Consider the following 16,879-nt stretch of genomic DNA (forward strand, 5'->3'; position numbering starts at 1 on the left):
CCTGGAATCGAACCCGGGACCACCAGTCTCAGTGTATGAGTGTATGAGTGTATGAGTGTATGAGTGTATGAGTGTATGAGTGTATCAGTGTATCAGTGTATCAGTGTATCAGTGTATCAGTGTATCAGTGTATCAGTGTATCAGTGTATGAGTGTATGAGTGTATCAGTGTATGAGTGTATGAGTGTATCAGTGTCATTTCTAGAGTGTTTTATAGATCACTATACATTTCTAATGTGTTTTTATCAAAAAAAAACAAATAGAACTTTGATCCGAGATATATTTTACAATCATCTGATTTTTATCAGCTAAACTGCGTTATTCTATATTGTCACCACACATGAAACCTGAGTCATAGAACAGCGAACGATCAGATTTAGTTGATCAGTTTTACATGCATCTGGTATAGATCGATCGATTGATTGATTGTCATCTGATGTTTAGTTTTATGAGATGTATCTGATATCGCGACACTCAAACTCTACCGGATGCTGGGATTCTAACCGCGCTTTACTGATAGCTAGGTCACGTGGAGCCAGGCGAGCACTTCGTTGACCACGGGCACAGCATTTTAGACAAATATGATTCAATCATCACTTGAGTGGATGGTGAGTACAATGGAACGATCCAGTAACTGTGGAACTGGATCGTGAAGTGTGGATCCTGGTCCAGTAACTGTGGAACTGGATCGTGAAGTGTGGATCCTGGTCCAGTTACTGTGGAACTGGATCGTGAAGTGTGGATCCTGGTCCAGTAACTGTGGAACTGGATCGTGAAGTGGGGAAGTGTGGAACTGGGTCCATTAACTATAGGTTCGGTGTTTGTACTGTCAAATAAAGTGTATCTGATGAATTGATCTAAAATGTCACAAAAGTTTTAGTTTTGGTTTGGTTAGTAAATATAAAGCGATCGTTGATCAGTAACAGCTGTTTCTCCCAACTCGCTAGCTCGCGACAAACCCCATTCATATATCTGTTTTGTGTCGCGTTAATCTCGTTCTATTTGGATTAATCACTGGTCTGTGATTCAACGATCAATCAATATGAAATATAACGATGTATTTCACAAGTTTGTTTATTGGTTGGGGGATAGCGAGCAGGACAAGTAAGTTTACAAACTCTCTGTATCTCCCTCCTAGTGGAGCGTCCCTTTTAAACCTCCTGCAACTTTTCGTCGGTTGCGGTGATTTTATTTTTTATTTTCTTTCATATTTACTATAAAACACGAAAAATATTCTCATTTACCGAATTTTTTAGAAGAGCATATTTTACCCATTCAAAAGTGCTCCAGAAAGTCTATAGCAATTCTTATCACACATAATCCCTTATCTTATCATCTCTATTCGTCTTATCTCTAAACCCCATCTTAAAAACCGTTCCGCTGCTTTTGAGATATCGGGTGATGGTTTTTACAGATCACGTGGTATGATGAATACTTTTATTACCCCTTTGCCAGAATCACTGGACCAGTGTTTGAATCGATACCGAGAGCGGTAAATATAAACGATGTCACATACACGGTGTTTACGGCTAATTACGTCACTCTAGCCAGAACCGCGCTGGTCGTTCCGATCGCCATCGCTTTAAAGTGAGTTTTATTATAAATCTACCGTTTAGATTTCAGCGAGATTCATTTTCGATTCGATTATGAAATCTATGTTATATTTGAAGGTATGAATATTTTCTGCTGGCTGCTTTATGCGTCGTGATACACGATCTATTAGATCATGTAGATGGTATCGTAGCCCGGATACATAAGAGAATATACGGACAAATCGATGACCCTTTACTCGGTGGTTTCCTAGACGCCATTTGTGATAAAGTAAGTTTTTATCTAAGGCGCTGTAAAACATTCAAATCGAGTTTGAAATTTTGATAAGAAAAACTTTTAAACTTTGATAGATAGTGATATTGACGTCATTATGGAGTATTCTGATGGTGACACGGTTCGAGTTGATGTCTCCGATCGAATCGATCACTCTACTATCGCTGATCACGTGTTTGATGTTATATGAGATCGCGATCGCTGTCATTCGAATACAAGATTATTTCCTCGCTACTTTTTTAAGGTATTATCTCAATATGTTTCGAGACGTTTCTGTCGCTTCTTTATATATTGATTTCTGGAGACATCTGTAGATTACAGATTTCCTCAGATGAGATAAAGAAAGATATATTGATTTTTTTCTTTCAGAGACTATAAAAGAAGTTTGAATCGCCGTACGGTATCACCGGATCTGACGTCAGCAGTGATGGTCGGTAAATTAAAAGAGAAACTCGAATCGATGTCAATCGCCTGTTTGTGTTTGTCACAGATGAATTCAAGTCCCGTTCATAGTGTCGGTACGTCACCAGAAAAACAACCACTAAATACCTGTTCAGAATTTATCAGATACAAAAATAAATTGATTTGAATTGATCGTGAATTTAAAAGCGCGTATAATTTGAACTAATCGAACAACCGAGATTTCTTAAAACAACAACACCTCTCACTCACCAGCCCCCCTCACCAGCCCCCTCTCATAGCCCCCACTCACCCCCCCCCCCCCAATATGGTTGAACTGGTAACAATAGTTACATTTCAATAATTTCTCGTACAACATCAGTAACTGGTGAATGCGCACATGGTTCCCTGCACCACTCAGAGCGAGCACTATACATGAGTATGCTTCACACATCGATCGATCTAAGCATTGTTCAACGACTCTAATTTCAGTAAATATTGATTTGAAACTGTATCGTGTTTATTTCCAGCCGGGATTTCAGCGATCGTCTGTTTGGTTCTTTCTGTTTATTTCGCGCATCGAAGTCTTCAACATAAAATCACAGTCAGGCGAACAATAAAACAGCAGCAGCAGAGAAACTCATCTTATAAACCAAATATACAAATAAACAGCATCATGACGCGAGTCAATCATCACGTGACTGACGATGAAACGGCAGCTGATATCCGTAAGAGGAAGGTGAGGAGGAAACCATAATATGCAATAGACAATATGCAATATGTTTAATTAGACCCGGTGTCATGTCTGCAGTTATAATCACTATCTGTAATATATCTTTTATAACTATAGCTTGTACCAAACGAATCAACAAATGGTAAAATAAATGAACAGCTGCAAAATATCGAACAACAAAATAAGTAAGAGAACAATAAAAAACGAATAATCTTTATACAAATTCAATATAACTCAGTTTATAATATAGGCGTGTGTTAAATAGGACTAGTAGCAGCGGTTCCGATGAAGATGATTATAACAGCAGCGGTCAAGTCGTACCGAGACGTTACTCTTCACCCATCATCAACACTCTCAATCCTAAAGTAGATAAAGTCTACACGATTGGCTGTTTCGATCTGTTTCATCACGGTCACGTGACGTTACTGCAGCGAATGAAATCGCTCGGTCGCCAGGTCGGTTATTTTGAAATTCGAATTGCACACGGCGTCAGGTTAACGTAGTTTATTCAAATATGAAGTTTCGTTGTTATATAGACTGTTATAGGTGTACACGATAGTCGCAGTTATTACAGATTGAAAAAGAAATACCCGATTGACAGCACGCAGAAACGCATGTTAAAAGTGAATGAATACGCCGATGTTGTGAGTATGAAAACCCTGCATCTCGACTTCATTCATAATCAATCGTGAATTATCCATCTATTTTTTTCATATGCAGGTATTCGCTATCTGTAGTACAGACCCGTCAAACTTCATGACGTGTATAATACATCTGGAGCCGAATGAAACAGCCCTGTACGTCAGAGGAGATGATATGCCGAATTTCCCGGCGCGAGGAGTCGTCGAGTCGCACATGAATGTTCATTTCTTACCCTATACACAAGGAGTTAGCAGTACAGCTATTAGAAAAGAAAAATATTCACACGTGAGACCTGATGATGATTCAAACCTCAGTGACACTCCCTGTTGAGAGACACTCCTTATTGAGAGACACTCCTTATTGAGAGACACTCCTTGTTGGGAGAGTGTTCTGTATATATAGTACCTATATCGAACAATTCATCATGATTCATTTTGTTAATTCATTCTCAATAAACTGACTTTTATCATTCTGTTATTCACGGGGTTTAATTCTAGTCAATTCTAGTCAGTTTTATCAATTATTGTTAATTTTCATTCAACTATTATTTGTATAAAGGTTAACAAGTTATATGAATATTATTATCAATCTCTCACAAAACTTGGTTTAAACGTCGAAAAATCATGTGTAGTGATCATATCTGATACTAGCCATTTTTCTGAACTAAAGGTTTTTGGATTGTAAAATATTGTTATTTATAAAATCTATATTTAGATAATAATGAGATGAATATTAAAATCAATAAAAAATACACCTCATTTCATTCAACAAACATCTACACAACGCGCATGCGTACCTCGTATTTATTTGCTTTCTGTTGGATCAGTGAATAGTCACTACACCACGTGACTGGCAGGGCCGGTGGAAGCAGTTGTCACTTTGTTTTACGCTGTTCAGAGTTGATCATAGAATACGTTTTTGGTGATGCGAGCACTGGGTCTGTAATAGCTGAGGTTTTTGAATAAACTTCATCAAAAAATCATCATCGGAAAAATTATAACTGGACTGGTCGCCGGTCTCCACACGTGGCGACATCTAGTAAGTGGTCTAGTGAGTCGGGTGTTGGTCTGGTAGTTTCGTTTAGGATTATGGCTCGGTTTTGATCAGGGCGATTTTCAGGGCTAGAAGTCTGTCGTGGCTACACGTCTGCAAACATCATTGAAATATCATCCCAGGAAACATGATTAATGAGAAACACGACTCAATTTATTTTGAAAATCTCAATAGTTCATTGTTGTACGTTACAGGCGCCATTTTGAATCAATTAGATTTAATCAATTACGACTCGGACAAGTGTGAAGGGTCGCAGAGGAGCTGTAAGAGTGGTAGGAACTGTTACTTGTATTTAATGGGTAGAAAATCTGTTTGGATGAAAATTCGATAACATCTGTCTCTGAAAATACATGACGTCAATAGATGTGATAAAATGAAAGTGAAACGAACTCAGTTTATCCACGGTATCGCCGGCTCACCCGCTGGTGTTGTTGCATTTCCAGGTTGAGTCGAGATATTTTTATCATTGATCCAGAACCGAATTTGTTTGACAGTCGTTTTTACGTCAGACCTGATCGGTGCCAGTGACGTCATATTAAACCAGACGGTTTCTCTCTGAAATACAACATAATGCGCTTTAAATCTGACTGCTTCCACACAGGATTCCAACCACCACCCCCACCACCCCCACCCCCACCGCACCATATATTCACTTACCGTCGTCATGTTCAATGATCCAATGGACGGAACTTGAATATCTACAGAATAAGTTAAAGCCCAATAATCCTTCATCTACAAAACAATTACAAAACCATCAGTTCTACATTCATGTCAATGTGGATAACTGGTGGGTGCAAGTGGATAACTGGTGCGTGCATGGTGGGTGCAAGTGGATAACTGGTGGGTGCAAGTGGATAACTGGTGGGTGCAAGTGGAAAACTGGTGGGTGCAAGTGGATAACTGGTGGGTGCAAGTGGATAACTGGTGGGTGCAAGTGGAAAACTGGTGGGTGCAAGTGGATAACTGGTGGGTGCAAGTGGATAACTGGTGGGTGCAAGTGGATAACTGGTGGGTGCAAGTGGATAACTGTTGGGTGCATGGTGGGTGCAAGTGGATAACTGGTGGGTGCATGTGGATATCTGGTGGGTGCAAGTGGATAACTGATGGGTGCATGTGGATAACTGGTGGGTGCAAGTGGATAACTGGTGGGTGCGTGTGGATAACCTACGGACGGATATGATTGTGGATCGATCCACACGAATGTAATATCCTCGTTGTTTTCGTAAGATTGAGCTAATTTTTTAAGAATGGTGAAAAATGGAATTGCAGTCGTCGCTCGTGTCGCTGTGGTAGTGGAATTGTTTCCTATAAACGCCACGTACAACTTTGATTTCGGATTCATCATCTAAAACAGAAAATATCATCATCACATTCAAAACAACGACTGCCATATTACTTCAGACTCCATCTATAAATCACGGTTTGATATCGTACGCCATCTATCGGATAACGACAGCAGCTTTCATTGGTGATAATCCTCACTCTTTCATAACATTACCTTCTTTGAGTGTTTGTTTTGCTTAACGTCGTTCAGATCTTGGTTCCCCCAGACTGAACCCGACTGAACCCGAGTGAAACCCGACTGAACCCGAGTGAAACCCGACTGAACCCGACTGAAACTGACTGAACCCGACTGAACCCGAGTGAAACCCGACTGAACCCGACTGAAACTGACTGAACCCGACTGAACCCGAGTGAAACCCGACTGAACCCAACTGAAACTGACTGAACCCGACTGAAACTGACTGAACCCGACTGAAACCGACTGAACCCGACTGAAACCGACTGAACCCGACTGAACCCGATTAGATTATATTCATTTAACATCACACTGTAAACAGACAGCAGCAATCGAGGAAGCGAAGGGACGGGAGGAGGGAGGAGAGGAGGAGGGAGGGAGAAGGGAAGGAGGGAGGGGGAGTGTCTCTTACCCAAACATAGTGTAAATCATCCATCGTTAATTGTTTTAAAACAGGTCGTGAATTTCTGTGAATAAAGTTGATTATATCTGCGCAACTGGAAACCTATAAAATAATCATAATGAAACACTGAGCATTAGCGTCTCGAGGAGTGGGGGAGGGGGATCCCCCGGACACCCAATCTCTGATCCCCATTCTCTGACGCTATCTTTAACTATTTCATATTTGATTATTGACTCGTGTAAGCCGCTCTCGACGCAGCTTTTGTCGATAAAATGCCCAATTGAGACATAGCGAGTTGGTTAAGTAAGATTTCCTAGGGGTAAGCGCCGGTCGACAAGAGTCAGGCTAATTATGAAATCTGCATTCTAGACGCGCAGAGTTTTGGTCTATGTGCAGCGGAGATAAACGGCCCATAAGGATTCATCGTGTCTTAGTGACGTCATATTGTCTATATTATCTATCATTGCGTTCGGGCACGTACAACTCACAACTCACAATTCACAACTCACAACTCACAATTCACAACTCACAACTCACAATTCACAACTCACAACTCACAATTCACAACTCACAACTCCTCAGCTCACAACTCCTCACAACTCACAACTCCTCAGCTCACAACTCAGAAATCACGACTCACAACTCACGACTCATAACCCGCGACTCATAACTCACAACTCACAGCTTATAGCCGTTTCATATCGGAACTTTTTACGGCAGTTTATTTTCATACGGACAAAAAACGTGATTGAATTCTTTAAATCGTTTCAGATCATTAATTGGCTTTTATACGCGACGTTTACAATCGGGAGAGATCGAGAGGGATGTGAAAGATCTGTTTTATTTGTGATGAAATCCTCCGGGTTTTAATAATGAGCTCAATTTTAAACTCAAGCACGTATCATACACTCAGTACTATGTATGAATAGAGATACAGTTCGCTATTATAACTGTCAAACCGCTACTGCTTCATATCTTACCTGTTTCTTCGCTAATTTCACTTTTTTCTGGTGCGGTTTATAAACAAATATTGAACCAGATGAGCGAAGATTCATATGATTTGCCAACTGTAAATTAAAGACAAACGAATTCGACAGAATTCGAGAAGAGACAAAATAGATGGCATTCGGTAGATAGTGAGGTTGATGGGAGCGCTGACCTTCTCGTTATGAACCACGTAGAATGTAATATAAGGCTGGAAATGTTTCGATGCTTCGATGTAATATTTATAACCTGAAAAATAAAGTGACATTCATTGAATGATCATAATCAGTATTTTCTTATATACTAGTGGTGATAATTTGCGTCTCCTCTCATAAATCTACACAATAGACCTGTCAGTGTCTGTGTCTGTCAGTGTCAGTGTCTGTCAGTGTGTCTGTCTCACTGTGTGTTTATATGTATCTAGTTGTAACATGTAATTAGATGGATTATTCTTACATTAACACATGACATGCATCAATTTGTGCTAATTATACAAGAGCAACATCAGTAATTAACTGACTTGTCACAACTGAACAGTTGACAATAACAACACAGGACTGACCAGTGACCGTATGGCGACTCATCGCACCAAGCTGAGTACCGTACAGTGACCGCGAAGAGAGTACCCAGCTGAGTACCGTACAGTGATCGCGGAGAGAGTACCCAGCTGAGTACCGTACAGTGATCGCGGAGAGAGTACCCAGCTGAGTACCGTACAGTGATCGCGGAGAGAGTACCCAGCAGAGTACCGTACAGTGATCGCGGAGAGAGTACCCAGCAGAGTACCGTACAGTGATCGCGAAGAGAGTTACCCAGCTGAGTACCGTACAGTGATCGCGGAGAGAGTACCCAGCAGAGTACCGTACAGTGATCGCGGAGAGAGTACCCAGCAGAGTACCGTACAGTGACCGCGGAGAGAGTTACCCAGCTGAGTACCGTACAGTGACCGCGGAGAGAGTACCCAGCTGAGTACCGTACAGTGATCGCGGAGAGAGTACCCAGCTGAGTACCGTACAGTGACCGCGGAGACCCGCGCGCGTTTGTATAAATACATGTATGATATATGCAGGTATTTAGTGCGCTGCAGTTTATTCACTAATGAATGAATATATGATTCTCGATGTGCGCCATAAATTAGTTCAACGAGAAACTAAAACAATATACATGTCAATCAGCTACCAGTATCCATCTCAATCAGCTACCAGTATCCACCTCAACCAGCTACCAGTATCCACCTCAATCAGCTACCAGTATCCACCTCAACCAGCTACCAGTATCCATCTCAATCAGCTACCAGTATCCATCTCAATCAGCTAACAGTATCCATCTCAACCAGCTACCAGTATCCATCTCAATCAGCTACCAGTATCCACCTCAATCAGCTACCAGTATCCATCTCAATCAGCTACCAGTATCCATCTCAACCAGCTACCAGTATCCATCTCAATCAGCTACCAATATCCATCTCAATCAGCTACCAGTATCCATCTCAATCAGCTACCAATATCCATCTCAATCAGCTACCAATATCCATCTCAATCAGCTACCAATATCCATCTCAATCAGCTACCAATATCCATCTCAATCAGCTACCAATATCCTTCTCAATCAGCTACCAGTATCCATCTCAATCAGCTACCAGTATCCACCTCAACCAGCTACCAGTATCCATCTCAAACAGCTACCAGTATCCACTGACCAGCCACACGTGATACGACTAAACCGACAGCTACATATTTGTGTTAAGCTGATAACTATGAGGTAGATTTTAAATGTGTCAGATAAAACCTCATCACACCTCAGACTACTCTGTCTATCCGCCTGATCAATCCCTCTAACTCTAGTGGCAGCCGATAGGGGGCGTTAAGGGGTCTTTACAATTTGCGTCAAAGACAAATCAGATTTGAATGCGTCAATACAAATAAATCGCACCACTTCGGCACAGCCACCTCCCCACACCACGCGCACACACACACACGCACGCACACGCACACACATACACACACGCACGCGCACGCAGTGCCCGCACCACCAACTCCTGCGTTACACAAACCTGTTTTATTTTTGTCGTAAAATGCAATGACCTTCACCTTGTCGATATCTTCGAATGCTCGGATATGCTGGCGAGTTTCTAAGGTCACGTGGGGGTTAGGCTTCAGCTGCAGTATAAAACGAACTCATACTGTATTATTATATAACAGCTGGGGTGAGGGGTAAGGGGTGAGGGGAGAGGGGAGAGGGGAGAGGGGTGAGGGGTGAGGGGTGAGGGGTGAGGGGTGAGGGGTGAGGGTGAGGGGTGAGGGGAGAGGGGGAGCTGATCTACAAAGTCCGGGAAGAAGGTTCAATGATTTAATTTCCTCTCGTACAGCTAGTAATTGGTTTAGACGACTGTTTAAGGCAGCTAATTTCCTGTGATAACTGGGATATTTACATAATTCGATACTAGCTACAGTAAAAAGCGTGTTTTTTTACCAGAGCTCACTCACAATACGCTTAACATAAAACCATTGGACGTAAGATCACAGATAGCTAAAAGGCTTGATGCGCGCGAGAGACGGAGAGACAGTGAGAGGATCAGATTTATGACGGCCACAAGCCTAAAGATACATTCAGTATGAACTATGTGTATTTGATTACATTATCACGTTCCCCTGGGGCGAGGGTGGCCGGGATGGGGTGGCCGGGATGGGGCGGCCGGGATGGGGCGGACGGGATGGGGAGGGGGCGTTGGTCTAATCGGGCCACGAGGACATTGAATTCGACGTTTAGGATCATTTTTTTAAACAGTTTGTACAAAATAATAGAAAGAAACGTCGTTTTTCAGACATTTCTATTCAATATTATAGAAATAATATGATGTGAAATTAAAGGTTGAATGAATCAGACTCGGTGGTTGTAGGTTGACAGGGAAGGTAGAACTGGGGGTCACGTGGTTGTAGGTTGACAGGGAAGGTAGAACTGGGGGTCACGTGGTTGTAGGTTGACAGGGAAGGCGGAACTGGGGGTCACGTGGTTGTAGGTTGACAGAGAAGGCGGAACTGGGGGTCACGTGGTTGTAGGTTGACAGAGAAGGCGGAACTGGGGGTCACGTGGTTGGGAGTGATTTGAGGTCATAATCAACTTACATCAGATCAAACAATACGAATAAAAGGCTGATTGTGAAGGGAATGTGTTTCTAGGAAATGTGTCTGACTGACTGTCTATCTGTCTGCTGCTGTTACTCCTGTCACGTGTTCATAAGTTCAACATGTTTTAGATTTCTTGTAAGGAGAGACCCCCACGCGTTGAAAGAAGGGAGTGAGCTTCCAATTAACGTACTCACAGGGTAACTAGATACCACCAGTAACTAGTTACCCGAGTTAAGACAAATAAACCAGACAAACTGAGTAACCTCAGTATAAATACGTGGTAAGGGATATCGCACCCGAGCCCGGGTAATGGTCAAATTTAGGGCAGTATTTTCTATAGAAATGTGTATTTTTGGTGGAAAGAATTTAGTTTTTAAGAAGGTGGAATAATGTTGCTGCGAGAATGGACTGACCTGCTCAATAAATCTGATCAGAACCGTTGATGTTCGATGTCCATAAAATGTTAATTGAACGCCGTTCATATAAACATAAATCGTACCATCAAACAGGGCACCTGAAATATTGAAACAGGACACTGAGCAGCGAGACTAGAACGAATTACAGCAGTTTGAGTAATCGATGGAACTCGCGCTATCATTCTTTAATGTATTTATAACTCAATTATCTACTTTGCAATAATTATTGTCTGAAATTACTAAATGGATCCGATCGAGTCGTTAACTGCGAGAAATAGCGAGAAACTTCGTGTTTTAACGAGATATCCCCACGAGATCATACAATCACAACACGCCAGCTTAAATTCAATTTTTTTTTAGAATTAATATTTCTGATCGCTAAATATTCTCGTGGAACCCATGGTTAGTTAGAACAAGAAGGTAGAGATTCGTTCGAACATTCCCCCAGTCAATCAACAACAAGTTTACTGATTAAATTATCAGTGGTTTGAGCGCACAACAGCCCGACCCCCTGAGATTGAATTACCCCTGTCCCCCGGGGCTTCACTTATTACTATACAATTTCCGCTGTTACGACAAAATTGGAACACGTAGGAATTATCAATTATTAATACAAACACTTGGATTCTGAATAAAACACCCTTCACTTCTGTCAATCCCCACATGTCAACTATACACGGTTATTTTACCTTCTATTGTCGCTATTTCGGGTAGAAATATCATATCAACATAACCAAATATAATATCTCTTGAAGGTTGTAACTTCTGAGCGCTCAACTGAAAAATAATGTTCATAAAAAGTTTATAAATCAGTGAGAGTGAAGGCAGCAGAGCGGCGGGGTGTGGAGACTCTAACCACAGATCGATATTCACGCGTCGCGTATATAGCTGTGTAAATTGTCTTCTGAGAAGAATAGTTGAGCTGTTTGGACTGTGTCAATGTAATATTGGATTTCAATTTGCAAAAAGACTCACTAAGTGTTTTACTAATCTATGGATCTATGTTATTTCTGTGTTGTGGTTGTCAACGCGCGGTACTCTCTGCTGATTATTGTGTCGTGAATCATGTATTCTCGTCACCATAAACAAATATAAAAACCTAGGTGTGACATATCAGAACTGCTCCCGGTCACTGGAGTTCCCTCTCCTCTCTCTCTCTCTCACTGGAGTTCCCTCCCCTCTCTCTCTCTCACTGGAGTTCCTCTCTCTCTCTCTCACTGGAGTTCCCTCTCCTCTCTCTCACTGGAGTTCCTCTCTCTCTCTCTCTCTCTCTCTCTCTCTCTCTCTCTCTCTCTCTCTCTCTCTCTCTCTCTCTCTCTCTCTCTCTCTCTCTCTCTCTCTCTCTCTCTCTCTCTCTCTCTCTCTCCCTCCCTCCCTCCCTCCCTCCCTCCCTCCCTCCCTCCCTCCCTCCCTCCCTCCCTCCCTCCCTCCCTCTCTCTCTCTCTCACTGGAGTTCCCTCTCCTCTCTCACTGGATTTCCCTCTCCTCTCTCTCTCTCTCTCTCTTACTGGAGTGATATGATGATAATGATAGAGAATGGACATTAATCACTTAATGCGTGTAGAGGTTGAACGGAAACCGCGGGGATATAACAACAACAACTAGCGGCTATTGATGAGAACCAGTCTAACGAGATAAACTCTACACGGAACCAGTCCAGCGTGCCTAAGATCAACCACATGACCAGAATACCGTCATATTATATCAATATACTCTCTTCCGACTTCAATCACTATCTATTCATTTAACATTAACACAATCCATATTTCCTTTTTGTGTAGTAAAAACTGCAGAACCCGTCAAATATCCCCCTACCACCCCCACCCCCCTTACCCCCCGCACTAACCCATTAGATTGATCAGAATCTGAAATCTGAACATATGGAATTAGACCATGAGGAAGAGAGAGAGAGAGATTGAAATGAAATGAAGCGATGATGATGTATCTGCTACTCTTCATTCAGCGAGTCCGTTCAGTCAATACCACGGCGCATTTTAAAATCACATGTCGCCTTGTTATTTCTGCTTTATAAAATGTCATAAACCTGAAAATCTAATTTCAAAAACATTTCAGTAGAAATGTGTTTTTTATGACTACCCTGTATAATTGTAGATTGATGTGCTGTAAAACAGATATAAACGACTGAATGTTGGACGAACGCGTTATTTTCGCACATGTCACCGGACCTGAGAACTCACTCTATCCCCTGGGAACTCACTCTATCCCCTGGGAACTCACTCTCTCCTCTGGGAACTCCCTCTCTCCCCTGGGAACTCCCTAACTCCTGAGAACTCCCTAACTCCTGGGAACTCCCTAATTCCTGGGAACTACCTCTCTCCCCTGGGAACTCCCTCTCACGTGGGAACTCCCTCTCACGTGGGAACTCCCTATCTCCTGGGAACTCCCTATCTCCTGAGAACTCCCTAACTCCTGGGAACTCCCTAACTCCTGAGAACTCCCTAACTCCTGGGAACTCCCTCTCACGTGGGAACTCCCTATCTCCTGGGAACTCCCTAACTCCTGGGAACTCCCTCTCACGTGGGAACTCCCTATCTCCTGGGAACTCCCTATCTCCTGGGAACTCCCTATCTCCTGGGAACTCCCTATCTCCTGGGAACTCTCCTATCCTTTGTCTCTTTTCGTCTGATATTGATATGAATTGAGTCTGGTAACAAGTGAATATAACTGATATCTTTAACATCTTACTATCGTCTGATATCTTATATCTAATATCTAATGTCGGATATCTAATATCTAATGGAGTCGCAGCCATTAGTTGTTACTTTGATCATGTATTTCAGTATAAGACATCATAATCTCTACGGGATTAAAATCCATTTTCTGCGATTCACCTAAAGCCTTCGATTAATGAATAAAAAACTCGATATTCGATCGTAGAATATTGAGAGATGTATTGAGTGTATAACAAGCCGCTTATAAACAACATGAGCCAACGAAATTTATTCCGTTAAAACCTACTTAAACTGCTCTTACAGTCACGTGACAAACAACGAATATCGATAAATAACACATTCATACACATTTATACACTTACATATATACACTTGTACTCGTGACACTGATATTCCGTGAGGGCTCCAAAAACATGCCTCAAGACCTTCTATCGGGGTTAGGGCTCCAGAAACATGCCTCAAAACCTTCTATCGGGGTTAGGGCTCCATAAACACGCCTCAAAACCTTCTATCGGAGTTAGGGCTCCAGAAACACGCCTCAAAACCTTCTATCGGAGTTAGGGCTCCAGAAACACGCCTCAAAACCTTCTATCGGAGTTAGGGCTCCAGAAACACGCCTCAAAACCTTCTATCGGAGTTAGGGCTCCAGAAACACGCCTCAAAACCTTCTATCGGAGTAAGGGCTCCAGAAACACGCCTCAAAACCTTCTATCGGAGTTAGGGCCCCAGAAACACGCCTCAAAACCTTCTATCGGAGTTAGGGCCCCAGAAACACGCCTCAAAACCTTCTATCGGAGTTAGGGCCCCAGAAACACGCCTCAAAACCTTCTATCGGAGTTAGGGCCCCAGAAACACGCCTCAAAACCTTCTATCGGAGTTAGGGCCCCAGAAACACGCCTCAAAACCTTCTATCGGAGTTAGGGCTCCAGAAACATGCTTCAAAACCTTCTATCGGGGTTAGGGCTCCAGAAACACGCCTCAAAACCTTCTATCGGAGTTAGGGCCCCAGAAACACGCCTCAAAACCTTCTATCGGAGTTAGGGCTCCAGAAACATGCTTCAAAACCTTCTATCGGGGTTAGGGCTCCAGAAACACGCCTCAAAACCTTCTATCGGAGTTAGGGCCCCAGAAACACGCCTCAAAACCTTCTATCGGAGTTAGGGCCCCAGAAACACGCCTCAAAACCTTCTATCGGAGTTAGGGCTCCAGAAACATGCTTCAAAACCTTCTATCGGGGTTAGGGCTCCAGAAACATGCCTCAAAACCTTCTATCGGGGTTAGGGCTCCAGAAACACAGTCGAGTTAGTGCATTTCTTCAAAAAATTCCTCGAAACGGAAGTCGATTCAACAACCGAGGAATGTCTTTTCTTTTGGATGACACCTTCCAATTATCTAGATTCATCTGTCTGATTATTTGTCTGTGTGATAGTATGTGATGGTTAATTATCAGTTGCTGCAGTTGTCAGGTGTTAACGCATTAATAATAGTATTAATCCGTTAATCCGGATTATCAGTCGCTGTGTCATGTAGAGTCGTGCTTTCCGTGGAAGTCATTTAATGCGGGGTCTCGGTCGTGCTAATTATCAACACATTTATTGTTATCATATCAAATTCTCGATCCGAAGGCAGAACAAGAATAAACCAGATATTTGTATTTCCTGCCTCTGATAATTGTGTCATGAGTTGCTTAAATATTTGTAAATATAATAAACATTCTACCGTTTTGTTCCATCAATTTCAAATTCATGAATGAAGAAAAGAGCAGAAATTCAATTTGACCGACGAGAAACAGACAGACAGACAGATAGACAGACAGACAGATAGACCTACAGATAGACAGACAGACAGATAGACCGACAGATAGACAAACAGACAGATAGACCTACAGATAGACAGACAGACAGATAGACCGACAGGTAGACAGATAGACCCAGACAGACAGACCGACAGATAGACAGACCCAGACAGACAGACAGATATAGACAGACTTACCTCCAACATTAGCACATGTACTTTCCAACTTTGTACCGAGATTGGATCATCAGTTATAAGCGGAGTTGAAAACAATACGACGACAAACTCGTGACGTCTCACTGTCGATTGGAACTTTTTTAATGACGTAAATTCAATGACTCTTCTGTGTCCATCGTGACGAGAGGAGGAGGAAAATGACGAGGATATGAATGAGGAGTAGCAGATCATCAGAGCGATCAGTATCGTTGTTACAGTCATTGTGCGACTCGTTCATTCGTTCGCCTCAAACTTAACGGCGTTTTATAAATCATATCAGAACTACTAGCGCCATCTATACATATCGAACAGAACTCATTCCATCTTGCCCCAAAAAGGAAACCGTTTGCACCAATCAGAACGAGTAAATAGAAAATACAATTATCACGGGAAGGTTTTAGTAATTTAAACAAGTCAATATAAAGCCATCGTAGACATCGACCCATTTTCTAGAATCTGTAGCTTTTTTGAATCAGGGAAATAAAAGGTTTTTCCTGTTAAACGCTGAAATAAACTATGACACTTGCTCAATGATTACTTTTCCCACCCATCTTTCTTTTTGTCTTGTGACAAACCAAGTCAGAAATCTTTGATTGTTATAAAATGTGCATCCGGACCATTACGTGATATCCCTACCGGTAAACATATAAATTAATAGAACTGTGGCATGCGAGGAATAAGTTAGTTCACACATTCACCGTCAACGATATGTGTAGGGGCAGCACTAGACGGTTGAAATTTCAGCCAGCTCGATATTTCTACTGTGGCATGCGAGTAAAACACATCTTCACCAAATCGTTCTATCTATTCCAAGTGTATTTCGAGGTGATACTGATGATGATTTATCAAAAATATATCTGAGTTTGTTTTATATTATCAGCTATTAATAAACTCTTTTTTGCCTGTCAGCGATTTCGCAGCATATTCAAGATCAATGTGTGACAATATTTTTACTGTCCAAGTAAAATATATAAAATTCCTCCCTGATTAATTAATTAGCATAAGACGGATCAGTGAAAGTAAAACTACGATAGTCACGTGTTGCATCAGTGTTACAGCGGGTACAAAATCATACA

At 42.0% G+C, this 16,879-nt stretch overlaps 2 protein-coding genes across 4 annotated transcripts; one reads left to right on the forward strand and one right to left on the reverse strand.

The window, feature by feature from the left end:
- Positions 1-351: 351 nt before the first annotated feature.
- Positions 352-4,366, forward strand: LOC141909887 (uncharacterized). 3 transcript variants are annotated; one of them, XM_074800566.1, is made up of 10 exons: positions 352-607; positions 1,414-1,586; positions 1,670-1,820; positions 1,901-2,067; positions 2,193-2,341; positions 2,753-2,961; positions 3,073-3,140; positions 3,206-3,410; positions 3,492-3,599; positions 3,676-4,366. In XM_074800566.1, exons 1-10 carry the CDS (start codon positions 581-583, stop codon positions 3,925-3,927), a joined length of 1,509 nt encoding a protein of 502 aa, XP_074656667.1. In that variant the 5' UTR covers positions 352-580; the 3' UTR covers positions 3,928-4,366. The 3 variants fall into 3 exon arrangements, with proteins under 3 accessions (XP_074656667.1, XP_074656669.1, XP_074656668.1); XM_074800568.1 differs by having other exon boundaries at positions 3,221-3,410; XM_074800567.1 differs by lacking the exon at positions 352-607 and adding an exon at positions 622-1,103 and having other exon boundaries at positions 1,455-1,586.
- Positions 4,367-5,040: 674 nt separating this feature from the next.
- On the reverse strand, positions 5,041-15,794 carry LOC141910417 (calsequestrin-2-like). The gene is made up of 10 exons (XM_074801155.1): positions 15,786-15,794; positions 11,790-11,877; positions 11,098-11,198; positions 9,610-9,715; positions 7,732-7,805; positions 7,553-7,639; positions 6,582-6,674; positions 5,819-5,995; positions 5,308-5,382; positions 5,041-5,205 (listed from the first exon to the last, which is right to left on the reverse strand). The coding sequence occupies exons 1-10, from the start codon at positions 15,792-15,794 to the stop codon at positions 5,041-5,043; spliced, it is 975 nt and encodes a 324-aa protein (XP_074657256.1).
- Between the last annotated feature and the right edge of the window lie 1,085 nt (positions 15,795-16,879).

This window comes from Tubulanus polymorphus, chromosome 8, assembly GCF_964204645.1.
Source record: "Tubulanus polymorphus chromosome 8, tnTubPoly1.2, whole genome shotgun sequence".
Classification (NCBI taxonomy): Eukaryota; Metazoa; Nemertea; class Palaeonemertea; order Tubulaniformes; family Tubulanidae; genus Tubulanus; species Tubulanus polymorphus.

Bases quoted from the DNA above. Each gene is read 5' to 3' on its own strand.
- LOC141909887 (XM_074800566.1), top strand. From the start codon at position 581: ATGATTCAATCATCACTTGAGTGGATG. The intron at 608-1,413 runs GTGAGTACAATG...TGGTTTTTACAG, and splicing joins AATCATCACTTGAGTGGATG to ATCACGTGGTATGATGAATA. The intron at 1,821-1,900 runs GTAAGTTTTTAT...AAACTTTGATAG, and splicing joins TAGACGCCATTTGTGATAAA to ATAGTGATATTGACGTCATT.
- LOC141910417 (XM_074801155.1), bottom strand. The intron at 7,806-9,609 runs GTTTGTGTAACG...TTTATTTTTCAG, and splicing joins TTACGACAAAAATAAAACAG to GTTATAAATATTACATCGAA. The intron at 5,383-5,818 runs GTAGGTTATCCA...ATTGTTTTGTAG, and splicing joins ATCCACAATCATATCCGTCC to ATGAAGGATTATTGGGCTTT.